The following is a 17,018-nucleotide window of genomic DNA, read 5'->3' on the forward strand; positions in this document are numbered from 1 at the left end:
TGTAACAGCATTTTCAGTATCACTTTTCAAACTGAAAGACAGTTATGCTGAAAACACAACAAAGAACAAGAAACCAGCAAATGGCAAAACTTAGCAAGAAAACCTGAGTAGTAATTCATTGGGTATTTAAAAAGCATTTGGTTTACCCAGTCAGCCACTTGATGTATATGTTCCCTCTGCTGTATGAACTGATGGCATCCTATGTGTTGTTCCAAAGCGTATATGGCTCCAGAAGTTATCACCAGAGCGAAAGGAGAAGGGCACGGACGTGCAGCAGACATCTGGAGCCTGGGCTGTGTTGTCATAGAGATGGTCACGGGCAAGGTAGGGATGTTTCATGTGCTGATGCAAAGCAAACTGTTCTCAGCAGTTTTTCTGCAAATTCTGGTCCTATTCTCAGCAGTTTGTCACACTCATGTCTGCAAGGACTGGGATGGATTTTCATTTTCTGGAGCACGGAAATACATGCTCTAGTGGGTAACAAGTTACTCACTATAGCTTGCACTTAGCAATGCTGTCACCTGTTGCAGAGGCCTTGGCATGAATATGAGCACAACTTCCAGATCATGTATAAAGTGGGGATGGGTCATAAACCTCCTATTCCTGACAAAGTGAGCCCAGAAGGAAAAGACTTCCTTTGCCACTGCCTGGAGAGTGACCCAAAGATGAGGTGGACGGCCAGCCAGCTTCTCGATCATCCTTTTGTCAAGGTTTGTCTGATGACTTTGGCTGCAAAAACTGCAGATGGGAATGGGGAACAGCTTTTAGTCAGCTTCTTTGTTCTCAGTCATGCCACAGAGGTTGGTACCATGGTGAGGGGCTGATAGCAAATTGATGCTGTGCAGGAAAAATAGATTGGCAACTTTCCAGAAGCACATGTGTTATTTTCAGCAAGCACGTGGCTATAGGAGATGGTGTGCACCATGCAATAAACTTTCACTGCTGTTTTGAAATGCATCATCTTTATGTTCAAAAAGACAAGTCAGGCTCCAACTCAGTGGTAGCTAATTGGATCTGAAGGGCTTTGCACCAAGTAAGGGCTTTCACCGAGTACAAATGCACAGCTTTTTAGACATAAGGGCCCCTCCATAAGAAGTGAAACCACACACAAGAAGTCTCCCATTCTTCTGTGCAAAGTCTCCCATTCTTCTGATTTTAAGTTCATACTTGAATGTTTTATCTGGGAGCTGCTGTTAACAGTCTGCAGTTCTTGCATGAACTATGGTGTGATGCTTTCCTTAACACCAGGCAAATATTCACAGCTACAAATTGAGCTGTATTAGTAACTTCTTTTTTGAAGAAGGATCACAGTAGGTTATTAAATTGTCTCATTTTCCAGCATCAGAACTTTGGTGTTCTGATTCAGTAGCAGTGTGTTTGGCATTATCACCCACCCCTCATCAGTGCAGCTGTAGCAGATCCCATCCATCAGAGGGGGACACTGCTTTAGGCACCTAAAGGATGCATGGTAACAGTGGCAGTGTCAGTACTCCCATGCAAACACTTGTAATGCATTACTGTGGAACAAGGGAGAGAAAAAAAACTTCAAGGTGAAGGTGCTGAAGAAATGGATCCATGATCATTTGCTGCAGGAGGGAGATGGCTGAGATGGCTGAAGTAATTGCCTTTTGCTTCCTTCACAGGTTTGCACAGACGAAGAATGAAGTTACTCAATCTCTGGCCTTTTCTATTCTGACAAGATTTGAATCACTACTGTATGTAATATTTACATAAAGACTGTGCTGAGAAACAGTCTGAAAGTTGACCTTAACGAAGACTGCACAAGTGACAGTGTCACTTCCTCTGCTGCTCCTGTACATTTTACCTGGCACATGTTGCTCACGTGACGTGTCCGCAAGTTGGAAGAAGCTGCATGTTCAGTGAAAGTGCCATTACTACTGTATATGGACCAGACCCTTTTGTTCCTTCTCCTGTTTCTCATTTGACTGAGAACTTGTATTGTTAATATGTAGTATTTTTGAACTCTCTAGGTTCAGAAAAATGCTGTAGTGTTATCAGGCGTTATGGACCTTGTTTTTTAATCTGTTTGAGTGCACTGACTGTGAACTTTTACTGGGGTTTTTGTTTATTTGTTTTTGGCAAGCTTCGGATTTGTTATGCACAAGGCTGATTAATGAAATTTAAAAAAAAAAAGGTTTTTCTCAATAAATGGTTTATTTTAGGAGATGCTGGTGAAGGGTTTTTCTTCCAAAAGTAAATGTGGGACTGTGCCACATTTTAAACTTTTTACAACATTGGGATAAGACTGCTAAGCTGAGCTAACTGGAATAAGCTGCTCTTGTATTGCAATAGTGAGTGTTTGTCAAGTTTCAAGATGAGTACTGTGAGATGTTTCTTACACAAGAGGTAAGAGAAGTAAGGTTCCCCCTTTCATCACCTTCTGAGATAAGAGGGTGAGGGGCAATTCCTGACACTGCCTTTTATCTAAGGGACACCTTCCTTCTTGGATGTCTGCACTGTGAACAGGGAGTGCCCTGAATGACATTTTTGTCTTCTAGACGAGAACTGTACAAGCTGATTCTCGTGTTCTGTTTGGCAAAACCAAGAACCTACTGTTACCTTTTAAAAACTGACTTCTGATCCTGGGCTTTCATTTCCCCACCACATCTCAGTTGTCATCAGCCTCAGAAAAGGAAGAGAGACTAGAAGTGGTTAGCAGCTGGAAGAAATAGCCTGCAATGCATGATCTAGTTGATTTTTTTTTTACTTGCTATTACAAATAGGTGACTTAAAACTGTTACTTGTAAACATTAGTGCAAGTTTACATATTTCTGTTACAGCTTCAGACTCAAAACAGGTAATTTAAAATTTTTTAATATTTAGTTTTATATTCTAGTGTCTTGGCTCATCTTAAGCCACAAATTCTTGATTAGTCACATGTGTGGTGAGTTGTCAAGGAGATCCCACAAAATCTGACATTCCTACCTAGGAAAGTATGAACCTTGCTGTGTGTGTCACCTGTGCAGGTATTTATGCCCTCAAAAAATATAATACTAAATTTAAACAAAGACTTCCCCTTCTTTTCAGTGCTGTGTTTTCAGCTGTGTGATAGGAGGTATGTTGTCATCCTCAGTAAAGGACTATGAGTATCTGAGGTAGAAGTGTCCCCCCAGCTTGCTGTGTGCTTCATTTGCAGTGTAGCAGAGGTATCTGAGTGAGTTGTGTCCCTTGAACACAAACAGTGGACAGCTTTTAGTGTGACACCAAGATGACAAACTCTTACCAGTTTGTTCTTGCCAACCAAAAGAAAACTCATTCACTGCATATTAGCTTTTTATACTTTTATTTTTGTATAAACAAACATTAAGACTAATTTTGTTAAGGCAGTTGTAGAACATACAGTTGCTTGTGGGGATGAGGGGCAAACACTGCTTCCTAATAACCTATGTCATTCTTTTAATACAGTGAACTGGAGAAGTTTAACTTTGGCAAGGACCATTTCTCTGCCTGTCAGTGAGTGCTGGAAGGGCCTCAGTGGCGTGCCAGGATTTGCACAAGTGCTTGGGAGGATGGCTCCACGAGCAGCATGTTTTAAGGGTTGGGCCCAGGGAGAGGGGTATGAAATCATCTCATCACTCTTTCAGAAGTATTCACTTGTTTGGTACTTTCCTCTGGGAGAAGAGCACTTGGAGGGGAAAGGACTAAGACTCATAAGGAATGCCAAATGTCTTCCTTACTGCATGGTAAATGTGTGGCTCTCAGGAAGGCAGAACAGCCTCTGTCACTCCAGGAATATGTATTTGCTGCTCAGAACTGCTCACCTACCACCCTGAGAAAAGGCCACTGGGCCTGCCAGGTAATGTTCACAGTAAAATGCCACCCTGGAGAGGCCTTTCCTTTCTCCCCTGCCACCCATTTTCCAGCTCTTGTGTACAAGTGGCTTCAGGTCTGGCTTGTTAATGCTACTACAGGATGCAATACTCAGTTTTTCACTGTGTTACAGCAAATAGAGAGCAGGGCATGTGCTTTATTAAACAGCATTGTAAACATTACAGTATTTTCTACTCTTGAGCTGTAAAAACATCTGAGCCCATGTTTCTGTTCATGACACTGAACAATCTGTTCCTGAAAGGTTCAGAACATAGGGAATGCATGTGTACACAAGATGTGTGAGGCAAAAAGCCTCCCAAAGCAGTCTCTCACACTGCCTATGCCTTTCTTCATGGTGTAAATGTTACTGCCTCCACTATCCCTCAACTTCAGTTCTTGCTCCATGCTAAAAGCACTACTTGACCTGCTTTTTAGGTTCTGCATATTAAAAAGGTGAGTTTCTAGATTATCTGATGTACTGAATAGCAAATACATATTTCATGGAATAATTAGTATTGTTGTATTAGCCTCAGTTTTATTATATGGAAAGAGCCATGTTTTTATACCAGCTGCTAGAGTAAGACTACTCACTTTCTTCACTAAAGACTGTCTGGTTTAGCTCCACGCCACGTGAATATGGACTGTCTTTGAAAGTGTCAATCACAATCTCCACTGCTCAGTGTCGGGATCTGTAGACTTCAAAAAATTGGGATTTTTTTCCAATCATATTTGCTGTTAGTTTATGTCCCCTCCTTTCCTTTTTTTTCCCCTGCTTTAAACAAGTTATTTCTAGTAACTTGCAGACCCTTAACTCTAGAAGTTTAAAAACAGGAGGCAGTCCTGAGATCAGTACCAGGAACGTCAGAGCAACCCCCCTTTCCTCAGAGCTTGGTTCTAGTTTTATTTAATTCAGAAGAGTGTCAAATCAAGACAGACATTAAAAAAAATCAGCCATAGCCACTGTCCTAGGTCTCTCTCCTAGTTCCCCCTCGTCCCCAGAAGAAAATAATTTACTACTACTTCAGGCTGGCTGTTATGAGGCAAAAAGGATTTTTACTACTTCAAGTTTTCCAAACTAAAAATGACATTTACTCTGAAGAATTAGAGGTTTCAGCTATCCCTGGGATGTATGGCCTGGGGAAAGAGAGGGCAGTGGTAACTCAGCTCTGCTCAGGCCACAAAGCCAAATTGTGATCCAGGTTCTGCTGCTGCCAGGCTCCGATGTGTGGCTGTCCAGGCAGGCTCTGGCTGAAGCTCTGAAGGGCCCATGTAGTGCACACTGTGGGAACGGGTTCTGCATGTACAAAACTCTCTGCAGTTCTGCCAGCCCAGCAGAGCTGCTTCAGTCCAACACTGCTATAACCAAGCACAGCATCCCGCTGTGCTGTGCTTAAACACTGACAGATTATTGTTGTTAAACTGTGTGAGCTACACAACTATCAAGTTTAATCATCTTGTAACAATCTTCTGACATTAAAGCTTGCACCTCTGGTTAGTTTCCAGGTAGAGTCTCTTCATACAAGCACACTGGAATTTTTTTTCCTTCAAAACTTAAGACACTTCATAGGAAAACAAACCAACCACACATGTGCAAACCTGTTGTTGAGAGTATACGAAGGAGTGCATCCTTCCAGCGTGTCATCCAGCCCAAACCCCAGAGAAAAACAACAGGAGCACAAATTCAGATATGCACGGCAATTACTCATCCTCGGATTTCACTTGAAGGACCGTGATATGCACTTAAGAGTTTTCAGCAGTTGCATTTGTTCCCTTTGGATTGAAGCAGTCTCTGAAGGTGCTACTTTTGTTTCTGCTTGTTGTCATTGTTGCCATAGGTGGAGCCCTTGTTAATCTCCGTTACCCCGATCATCCATCTGACACCGACAGAAGCTGCAACACAAACACAGTTAACGCTGCTTGAGGCACGGCCTGCACATCTGTACTGGTGTAGCAGCATGGAAGAGTTTTGGGATGAAAGAGGCATTTGATGCTCTCACACCTCCACATCAACTTATTTGGCTATGGCATCTCATGAAGGAAGAGCCTCAGGCTGGACACATCCCCTCCCATCAGCAGGGAAGAGGCCACAAGGAACAGGATGGGTGTGAGAGGCACAGGCATGCACAGCCCTGCATGCCAGGGGAAGGGAATTCTGCTGGCTTTCAACAGCCCCTTGTCTGAAAGAGCACAAACAAGTGCAAGGGAACTTCAGATCTTCATAAATAAAAAAAAAAAGTAAGCTGTGGTATTTGTTAATGGTAGCTCATGAAAAAGTCCATTACAAGAGAACAGGTTAATTTAAAAGACTTTTATAGATGATTCAGTGGTAATAATTTACCCTGTGCAAGGATTATTTTATTTATTTATCTGTAGCACTTAAAGTGACTAAGTTGAATGCAGCTTAATCTAAACTCCTTCCCTCACACTTTTGGTTTCTTTGTAAAGGGGCTCATTACCCAGAATCTGTTATTCCTCAAGGGTCTGCTCAACTACTGTACATGTTCAGAACTGCCATGCTTCTTTCTGGCCTAAAGCTATCAGGGAAGTCACAAACATCTTCCCTCTGCTCAGAATGCTTTCCAAACTAAAGGAACCCAAACCGAACAAACCTAGAAAGCCACAGACCTCCTTTAAAGTCTCCAAATCCGACTGTCTTTCTGACTGATGGTGACAGTAAGGGGAGGTGCTCTGGATGTCTCATGACTCTGGACAAACTCCACCAGCCAAAGGACTCTTTATGGTTAAGTCAGTGCCTGAGATCACCAAGAAGATCCAGAGGTTTCACCCCACTACCAGGCATCCCTTGTGAACCACAGGGCTGATCCAAGGCTGTGTCCTGGCATTTGCTGCTCTCCAGCCCTGGAAGGGGAGGGGGCTGGCAGCTGGCACACAGTGCTGCCCTGTGCTTCACCAGCTGCTGTTGGCACACCAGCATGGGCCACAAAGAGCCACCATGACAGACTCCTGCTGTGCAGTCTGACAGCAAATTGGCAGCTTTTCCAGGGCAATGGTAACTGGATGCCAGGGATGAGTGACACGTCATGTGACAGTGTGGCTGGACACTGGGAAGCTGGGCTGCCCGTGGGGCTGCCCTCAGGTCCTGGGGATGCCAGGAAAGCAGGGCCTCTCACAGGGTGGGCAGAGCTGTGCACGGAACAGTCCAGAAAGGGAGCTGGCTCTGAGGGCACTCACTGCCACTTGCACTCCAGTGTCACTCTGTGACTAGACACACACACCACTGAGACAAGCTAAGGGCTTCACTCTCACAGACAGACAAGAAAGAAAGAAAGAAAACCATCTCTGACATTTAACTGGCCATGAGCTGGGGAACACAAGAGAAAGATCCAACGTGTAGCCTGCAGTCTGGGATCATAGCATAATAGTAACCATGAAATCATTAAGATTTTTAACCACAACGGATAGAAACAGCATCTGGAGATGGACACAGAGCATAAATAAGAGCAGCTGTTACAGCAGCCACACACCCATGCTGGGGACTTAATCCAGTTCCAAGAATGCCTGGACACAAAAAACAACTAGTTCAGCAGTTCAGATGTCCTTTTTTGTCCTTTGCTCCCTGGCAGAAGCTGCCACTGCCTTCTATGCCCATTTCACCTGTAGCCCTCAGCACCCTGGGGAAGGTGGGGTGCAAGGAGAAGAGGACTGCTCATGTTTTCCAAGCCTTGGAAGCAAAGAGGGGAAAGGCTGGGATGGTCTGTCCCTGCAGTGTCACCACTGCTCTCCTGAGCCTCAGTGCAGACCTGAGAGATGCCTTCACATTTAAGGATTTATTCACTTCTTGTTTTACATACAACTGTAATAAGGCTTTTTACTTCAAGAAAGGGGAGAAAGAAAGGGAGATCAAGCAGTAACTAATCAGCAGTGCCTAACTTCATAGCTGTGAGGGTTTCAGACCACCCTGAGAAGTGCATGAGAGAAGCTATTGGCTGAAGCATCCTTGAACTACTCCACAGCAAACTGAGGTAACTGAGCTCCTGCATCTTTGTGCCCACCACTACTCAGCATCCAAAAGACGCAGGAGGTTGCTGAGGACCTGCTCTGCCTGCTGGAGTGCTGGGGGCTCAAGGAGTGCTGAGCTGACACTGTCAAGAGAGCCAGGAGTGTAATCTTTCTTGGAACACATTTTAGCTCCAAGAAAATCACCACCTCCACATGTAGTATCTCATCCTTCAGCAAAACCTTAGCTCAAAGGATTTCCACCTGTTCTCTTACTACTCAGGATTTTTTTCTCATCTGTTGCCCTGCCTTTATACTACACAGCAAGTGCTATAAGCAGCACAGCAGGCAGGGGCATAAAAATATCCCACATATAGTTTGCACTTGAGTTATATAGGTTATGCATTGAAATTGACATTTGCACAACTAAAGACTATATGAATTGTAGACATTTCCATTGAGGGCCTATCCTACATACTATGAAGGAGAAGAAACAAGCAACACACTCACATAAAGAAACAACCCACCCCAAATCCCCCAATTTCTAGACATCAGGCTGAAAGGCCAGACTATCTGGCAGCTCCACCAAAAGGCAGAATGGACACAGGCATGATCCTGCATATGGTTTGTACCCTGCTGTAAAACTTACTACAGCCCTGCTGGCCTGTCCCCTCCTCACTTCCATTCAGCTCAGCCTGCAGCAGCGCCAGCCTCGCTGCCCAGGCCACACCGTGCTCCAGCCCTGTGCTCCACACTCTGCTCCAGGACACTGGGATGTCCCCAGGGCTGATCCCACCCACAGAGCAGCACACACATAGCAGCTCCCAGGAATCCCAGCTGGCTCATCCCTACTGGCACTCGGTTCAGAAGGAATGCTTCTCTCGCCTAGAGCTGCTCTGGAGCTGCTGGCCCTGTGCCACCAGCCCAGATGCCACCGTGCTTTTAGCATGAAACGTGGAATAGCTGCTGCTCCCTTACAAACCTCTCATCTTCTGCATGCACTCCCCTTTTAACTGCTGTTGACAGCTTTGCAATAAATTATATCTAGAGCACGAAGGGTGGGTGTCCTCCTCAACATAAGTTATCAAAACACGAAAGGCCACCCAGCATTTGGTTCTTTGAAGCCAAATGAGACGGGGAAGCAGGAGGAGGAGAAAAAAGAAGAAGCTGCTGTCACGTACACACACTGACATTTGACAGACATGCCTATGCTTCAGCACCAAAATATCAGCACCAATTTTTAAACAGTTCTTGTGAGCTAAGTACCTAAATCTCTAGTAACGTGTCCTGCAAAACTAAAGCTGGTTTTCAAAACACTTTTGTTCCTCAAACTACTTGAGCATTTATCCTCTGGAGCAGTGACTGCCTTGTATTGATTCAAGCAGTTTCACAAAGGGCTCCCAGGCCCAGAGCAGCAGTAAGGTATGAACACAGTGTGATGACTTTTGGGAGTATAAACAGCCAAACTGCTGCACAGCAAAGCACAAGGGGACAACATTCACAGTATAAAGAAATGCCATTTATTTAGGGCTGAAAGTGTTTGAGCTGAACCAAGCAGAGCTGTACACACATGGGTTATTCATTCTTAGACCTCAGAGCTAAGGTCTGAGGGATTACAGTCCTTCCACTCCAGCTCAAGTGGAGCATTTTTCTTAGTGCTCTTTCCACCTGAACAGCCAGTTACTTAAAAGCCAGTCAGTGTTTTACTGGAGAGCACAATAAGCAGAAACTATCCAAAGGACAAATGACAATCTAGAAACAGTGCAGAGGGTACCCAGTGAAAGGACCTCCCAGTCACTCTGCTCTATCACAAAAGGTTTATTTTGTGCTTATCTGCACCTGTATCAGGTACTGAAACCCACCCTTAAAAACAGCAATCTATTACAATGGGCTATTGGGGACTGCAGTAAAGCTCCTGATTCTGGAGTATCAGGTGAGGTGTCAAAGTGCCAGAGGAAAAAACTAAACCACAACCTGTGTGCCTCAGTTATAAACAGTGAGAAAAGGTCTGCTGGGAGCAATGGGAGAGCTGATTTTGTCATCTGATAAATCCCTCCAGTCTGCAGAAAAACCTTCCTTTTACATTGTTAAGCCACCAGGTACCAATTACCAGTCCCACTGTAAGGACAGCAAACACAATCCTCCCTGCTTTGCTACACACTGGCTGTGCTTGCAGGCTGCTGGAGCCTTCTGGTAGATCCAGTATTACAGATAACCTGAGAATAAATCCTTTGGATTATCACTGCAGTCAAGAGATGACTCAGAGCAGCCTGCCTATTAACCTTTCCTTGAGGCTAGAAGCAGAAGAAAGGTAAGTGGGGAACAAGAAAAGGGGAAAGAAATGAAAAGAAGGTCGTTTTTGCTGTCTATTCTTGGTAGCATCACAGCTTTTTTTCCTTTACAGGTTCTTTCTTTCGCTTCTTGATAAAGAAATGATGTGACCTAGGTCACTAATAGCAAGATTGTATTAGCTTTAGGGTGCAGGGTGAGGGGTGTGGTGTCACTCAGCTAAATTATAAAGGGCTAAATCCAAAACCATCACAATGCTACAATGTCAAGCAGCAAAGCAGTGGGCCCTGAGGTTAAACTCCAGAAACCCTGAATAATGGTGTGAGGCTCCCTGTGGAGGGTACACAAGGCATGCAGCACTTTGAAATGGCACCCAGCCAACCAGTCTGCTGAGGGGAGAAACTGAATTAAGAGAAAAATGCTGAAGGAAAGATGACAAATTCAAAACATTCTGCAGTAGCTACGCTTCAGTGCACCATTAGGCCATTGTTCCAAAACCCAGCACCACACAGACTATGCCAGGTTTTTTTTTTCTATCAGAAAACTCACCTATTATAATGACAAATGCAAAACTAGCCAGTGTCAGTGATGATCCACTGTTGATCATGTTGATGAGCAGCTGGAACAAAGGATAGAGCAGCAATAAGGCCCAGAAAAGCCAGTTCAAAAGTGTCCATGGCCGACGGGGTGGCACTGTCGGGACTGCTGGGTAGGTTCCTGTGCGGTAATATTCCTCCTGGAATGCATCCTGGCACAACAAAGGAGGGCAACAATTACATCCCCATCTGCCAACAAAACCAGCCATCCCTGCCTTTGATGTTCCTCCTTCTGGAGGCCTGTAACCACAGGGGAAGATCAAAGACCAGCTGAAAGCTGGAAAGCCTGTACTTTGAAGTCAATGAACACAGAGTCAAAAAAAAAAGAAAGGGGGAGCATACACTGATGTGTGAATACTCTCCTTCTCCTACACACAGCAGCCTGAAAAACGCCATACCTGGAGAGCACAGCAGCCGAGGAAAACAGGAGGGATGATGGGACATGCACTCCTGCAGCAGTGCAGACATCACTGCTGAACCTCCTGCAGGAGCCACAGCCACTGCCCAAGCACTGCAGGTAGGCCAGGGAAGTGTCTGGGCTCCATCCTCAGCAGCATTCCCCGTTCCCTCTTGTTTCTTCCAACTGCTGCCCTCAAACAGCACCCACAAACCTGTCAGAAAGGGTGACCAGGCATCATTTTGTCCCACACTCCGAAGAACACCACCCCTTCCTGCCTTTGTCCCAGGGATGAAGTCTTGTTTACCTTATTTCCATGATGCCTGTGGTAGGAAGTTTGGGTGCTGAATCTCCCTAGAGGCAGTGTAGTGTGTCAACAGCACAAAATCTCTCACTGGCTATGAGCATATGACTTGACTTTTAAGTATAACACAAGGAGGATAATGGGCTGGGGATTGTTTTTTCTGTTTTGTAGCAACTGTTTTTTAAAGCACAGGAGATTCTGAATTCATAGCTTCCTCTATAATCCACAGGGGTGAATGCATTGCCTTTACTGATCTCACCAATCCAAGATATCAAAAGTGGGTAGGGGAAAAAAAGTGAGTAGGGGAAAAAAGTCCCTCCCTCTCTGTTAAAAGCAAAGACTATTAATCTGCTATTAATCTGTGTTATCATAAAAAAGCTGGCTGAATAATGAAGTCAGCATTAGATTGACATAAAAAATTAATTTAATCAGAATGAAGTATGATATTTCTTTAAAGAAAGGATTTTTGGTTTCTAAAACTTTTAGGAAAGCCAAGATGAATCAACCAAAAGACTATTTTTTACTACGCTATGATTTTATACTTACACTCCAGTTGACACAAACAATTACTTACTTGATAGCAACTTGAGCAATTACAAGCTGTTACCATTTTGTCTATTTCAAAATGAACATTCAGCTTTTATGGGATTATGCAGTAATTGAAGCACTGCCCTCTCTTTATTGAGATTACAAAAATTGTGTTTTACTGATGTGAGCTGGACTGTAGTGGGATCACTGTGGCCAATTACTGAGCCATCTTCAACACAGTTCACAGTGTATGTGGTTTTCCTCACAGTGCAGTGAAGACTGCTTCAGAACACAGAGCTACTCATCTGCAGAAAACTGAACTTACTACACACAGTTAGGTTTCCAAATGCTGGTATTACCCAGGAATGTGAAGAATTCCTGACTATTGCTGGCATTGCCATTAGAGGGCCTGCTACTACAGAGAGCAGGACAGGCTCCCTTGAAACAAGCACAGCAGGGCTTTCTTTGTTGGCTCTGCATGGCATGAGGGGCAGCAAAACCACTGACCACACCTCATTGGGAGGCTTGAGACAGATGGAAAACAAATACAAAAGGCAAAACAATGTCAAGGCCAACAGCTCCAGCACACTTCCCACTGTTGCGGGGAACAGCTCTTCAGTTACTATTCCTTACCCTTAAATACATTCATTCACTTGCAAAAGGCATCTATGGGTTCATCTGTCCTGAAAGCTTTTGTGAGGGTGCCTACGATACCCAGCAACAAGACAGACTTTAAACAGATGATACACCTCACCATTTCCCCAAATCACCTTGCCCACATTAGGTTCCTTTCATTCCTCTGCCTACAGAGCTTCTTTCTGGTTTGTAATGAATTCCATCCACGCAGGTATCACATTCCAACACAGAAACATGCTCCCTCTACTGCCCCCAGCACATTTAAGTTACTTCAGACAGTGAGGTAATGCAGTGAGGGCAAGTCAGGGAACATCCATCTCCTTGTGAGAGGCTGACTGGATTCCTCCTGTCCATTCCCACAGGAGGTCTGACAGCACAGGTAAGCTGCTGCCCCTTCGTGAGGAAGCCTACAAACAATGAGGATCCAAAGGAGGCCCACAAAGAATGAGGATCCAAAAATATATACTTTGTTCCCAAACACTGGAGTTCTGTACACTTCTCCTCTTCAGTCAGGCTTTGCTGATTCCCCAGGACATTTCTGTATTTATTTTCAGGCCCTGTTTTCCAAGCTTCTTTTACAAGCAAGAAGAATTAGAAGCTTGCTTTCTTTTTAATGAAAATTAAGATTTTCAAACAGAACTTCTACTTCAGGCGCTGAGGCTATAATGAGGCAAAAAAAGAAAACAAACATGAAAGGACTAGCAGAGTTGTGATTACTACATGCTACCTCTTCAGACCTGGCAAAAAGATCCTCAACCCAGTCCTTGTTAAAGTCAAAGGGAGCCTTTCTAGCAATGGCAGTTAAAAAAAAGTAAAAGAAATAAAAAGAGAAGGCAATGTGCAACCCAAATTGAACTTCTGTCATAATTTGGAACTTACTGATACAGTGCTGGCCATATGTGGAAGGAGAACAGTGTTTGCTTTAGAGCAGCAGCACAATGCCACTGTTTATCTGGCAGGACTCTGTTCAACTGTGTCTGTAGCAGTGACTAAGCCAAAAAATGAAGTGACAAGTAGCAAGAACATAAACACAACAGGCTCCCACAGAGAAGTATCTCAGATTGAGGTACATGTAGGTGAGAGCAGACAAGGAGGAAAAAACAAAAGAATAAGCTTTTCTCAAAGACTCTCATTCCTTTACTAATGTCAGTACGGGGAAATAAATATATTTTAAAAAAATTTCATGTCCCTCCATGTCCAGTAACTGCTGGTTTCATTACTCATTCCAACAGCTCTGCAATCCTGATCACTTTGAGTGCACAGGCCTTGACCTCAGTACCTGTGGCAATCTCCAGCCACTGAATCGTGCCACTACAGCATAATTCAGCACACTGTATGTGAGTCTTGAGAAACTTCTGCAAAATTATTAAAATTATTGAGAATAAGCAACAGCACAGGGAACCATAATGTGTGTTAAAATAGGGTCTCTGCTTTCCAGTAGCATGCACAGCTTGTCTGACTTTGAAACAGCAAGTGAAATGCTGCAAGCAAAACAGACAAAGCAGGGGATGAGTGTGTATCTTGCAATGAATTACTGCCCTTTGAATAACAAATTTTTACATTATAACACAAATATTTTCTGACTCTGAAGATGACCTGAAACAGAATTAATTTTTGGAAACAGCACCTGGGAGGCAGTGATGTTTGTTATCTGACCTAAGAGCCCATAATCTTTTTAAGATGCAGGGCAGAATGGTGAAAAAAAAATTGTATTTTTACCCTGCAGGTAGGCTTTCATCATTTCAGAACTCTGGAAGAAGTTGTTCCTGCTCTATATTCTGCCAGTGTGATTTTACAAAGACAAGGGCTTCAGTAAACCAGGAATGACTGCAATGAAGTAAGTTTCACTAAAGTAAAAGAGCTGGAGAAAGAGAAACATGCTGCCCTCAGAGAAAAATGAAAACCATCACAAAAAATCCCAAACCAAAACACAAACAAACAAAGGAACAGCTCCCCTCAGCCTGCATCAATCAAAAACATTCACATAACCAAAAAAGGTTTTAGTGGAATGGAAAACTGAACACAGCACAATTCACTCTTGGATGCAAAACTTCACTCCTGTACTTAAATAGGAAACCAGAGACTTAACCAACCAGCAAATGAAGTTGTCATGAAGAATACTATGATATATTGTACAATATAACATTATGAAGCATAGATGTACCCTCTGTTAGCACTAGAAGCAACTGAGTGTTTGCCAAAGAGGGAATAACAGAAAAATCCTGGAGTGAATTACTGCAACTATGTAATAAAGAATTGAGGAAAACAATTACCACATTCACACTTATGCTCTTGTCTTGCAAATGTCTGAATAGTTCTCAGGGGCATGAAACAGGGCTACAAAGGCATGGCAGCAGAAAGTGGACTTTGCAATGCTGAGCAGAAGGACCACTTACACACACATGGGCCGTGGGTAACAGCCTGCTTTTCCGCAAAGGTGCGGGGGGCTGTGCCTCAATCAGGTGTTGGGGGCACAAACTCTGAGAAGGGGCATCAGAGGCAAGGGGAGCAGACCTACAAGTGAGGTCTCAAGACACATTTACTTTCCACATTCCTGTAAGCAAGCTGCTTAGAGGAGCTATGAAGCACAGCAGAAACAGGCATGGTTTGAATCTGAGAACTGCAGGGCACTGTCGATACAGAAATGTTAATGTGGTGTCCTGGGAAGAGCACAACAAATGGCTCAGCAGAATTTTGCTGTCCCAGTGAGAGGAAACCAGAGCATAGCTATATTCCATAATTTCTACATCCAAAGCACTGCTGCATTCCAGTCTGAATGCATAACTTTGATCAAGACATTCAATAAAGTGAGCTGCCAGGCCCTCATGCCATGCATACCTATGACTCCTGCTGACTGAAATGGTAGTGCTGTGTGCATTCAAAAAGCACATCCCCCAACAACTATCTCCAACATTCATAAAACCAGCCCAGAAGAAACAGATTCTGAAAGATGAAAGATTCATATGAAAGTATTTGCAAAGGAAAAAAAAGCCACTGGGCATGTACAAATACAATCATTATTATTCTCTCCCCATGCTAGGAATCTTAAATGCATGCCTTCTTAACCCACAGTGTGAAAACAATTTATCAGCCTGCTCTTTTAATGCTGGATGTCTGCCTTGGTAAAAAAGGCAGGGTAAAACAAGGGACAGAAGTTTTAATACACTAAAGAATAGATCTTATTTAGCCCACAAACTGCTTCTTGATTTAGAAGGTGTCTTCTAGGGGAAGAAGGTCTTTCTACCAATCAGAAGGCAGTAAGACAATTTTGAGTTTTGTATCCTTATGCAATTTTCTAAAGAAGAGGCTTAAAACTGCTCTAGAAAGTCTTGTTTAAGCTTTCCTCCTGTTGCTCTATGCACAAAACAAAAGCAGTCATGACTGGAAGCACAGGATCAAGTTTGTAGTGCAAGAGAGAACTTACCCTGTAGAGAAACAGAGCACTTACCCTGAAAGCCAAACAAACCACCTCACTCCCAGCCTCCAAACTGGGACACTACACTAGCACAGTGGAAAGGTCTATTAGCACTAAAAGTAACTAGTGGCTTTTAAGTGCTGTCTTGATAAAAAAATCCAACCTTTTCTTGATACAGTTTGTGGAGCCAGGTAGAACATTCCTGCTCATCTTCTGGGACATCCTCTAGTGGAATCCGCCTGCCAACGGTAAACAAGAGAAATTGAAGAATATTAAATACTTTGACTTTCATGGACAGCACTCACATTATACAGACAGATTATCTGACAGTAGATACCACATTTTCCACCTTTTTTAACTTGTGCAGCACTTCAAGAAGCAAATATGGAGGAGATTTTGAAGGAATCTGTGATAGTCCCCAACTAATTGCCAAAACAAATTTAGCCATGAGGTTTACCCTGCCTGTAATAGCTTTTCAGGATGCGTGAGCAGCTATCCTGAGCTGAGAAAAGCAATTTCCATGCTATGCCAGACTGCCTTGCAGCAGGCTGGAATGGTGCAAAGGGAGACACAGCAAGAGGAACCCCTCTGCTCTGCTGGAGCTGACACCCACAGGCAGGGCCCTGGGAACACCATCCAGCCAGGCCATGTACACCAGACACCAGGACACCAGGCTGAGCTACCACATGGGAAGAGGAATCGAGAGAAACTTTCTTTTTACCCTTGGACAAAAATAGTTCTGAAAAAAGTACTTTTTCAAACAGGTAGAAAAGGAGAAGTAGAAAGACAAGGTCACCCCATTCCACCTCATATTGCTATCCAGGATAAAGGAACTGGACCAGCTTGTTGGTCCATGATAGCTCTTAAGGGGTTATGATGAACTTCTGATCACTTGCAGCATCACTTTTAGGTTCATGCTCCAACCCTACACCATCCCATGCCCTGAGTGCCTGTGGCACAGGTGCTGCTGGTAGAACCTCACCTGGGAATTGGCTCTTTCCCATTAAGATCATGGGAAGCCATTAGGGTATTTTTAATTTATAGAAACCTTAATGAAAGGAATCC

At 43.8% G+C, this 17,018-nt stretch overlaps 2 protein-coding genes across 6 annotated transcripts in view; one reads left to right on the forward strand and one right to left on the reverse strand.

The window, feature by feature from the left end:
• Window positions 1-2,177, forward strand: part of MAP3K4 (mitogen-activated protein kinase kinase kinase 4) — a 62,761-nt gene extending 60,584 nt beyond the window's left edge. For 4 of the 5 annotated variants that reach the window (XM_054279458.1, XM_054279460.1, XM_054279459.1 and 1 more), the window contains 3 exons: window positions 218-324; window positions 531-710; window positions 1,644-2,177. In XM_054279458.1, the coding sequence (XP_054135433.1) occupies window positions 218-324; window positions 531-710; window positions 1,644-1,664 (308 nt within the window). In that variant the 3' untranslated portion in view covers window positions 1,665-2,177. Of the gene's footprint in view, window positions 1-217; window positions 325-530; window positions 1,009-1,643 lie in introns of those variants that run through there. The other variant, XM_054279457.1, reaches the window with a different exon arrangement.
• A 2,728-nt stretch (window positions 2,178-4,905) lies between these two features.
• Window positions 4,906-17,018, reverse strand: part of AGPAT4 (1-acylglycerol-3-phosphate O-acyltransferase 4) — a 68,493-nt gene continuing 56,380 nt past the window's right edge. Inside the window, exons 8-10 of the mRNA XM_054280408.1 lie at window positions 16,117-16,192; window positions 10,627-10,825; window positions 4,906-5,721 (exon numbers count right to left, since the gene is read on the reverse strand). Of these exons, the coding sequence (XP_054136383.1) occupies window positions 5,630-5,721; window positions 10,627-10,825; window positions 16,117-16,192 (367 nt within the window). The 3' untranslated portion in view covers window positions 4,906-5,629. The remainder of the gene's footprint in view (window positions 5,722-10,626; window positions 10,826-16,116; window positions 16,193-17,018) is intronic.

This window comes from Melozone crissalis, unplaced genomic scaffold, assembly GCF_028551555.1.
Source record: "Melozone crissalis strain CALT ecotype California unplaced genomic scaffold, PUWL_Pcris_2 ptg000027l_1, whole genome shotgun sequence".
In the NCBI taxonomy this organism is placed as follows: Eukaryota; Metazoa; Chordata; class Aves; order Passeriformes; family Passerellidae; genus Melozone; species Melozone crissalis.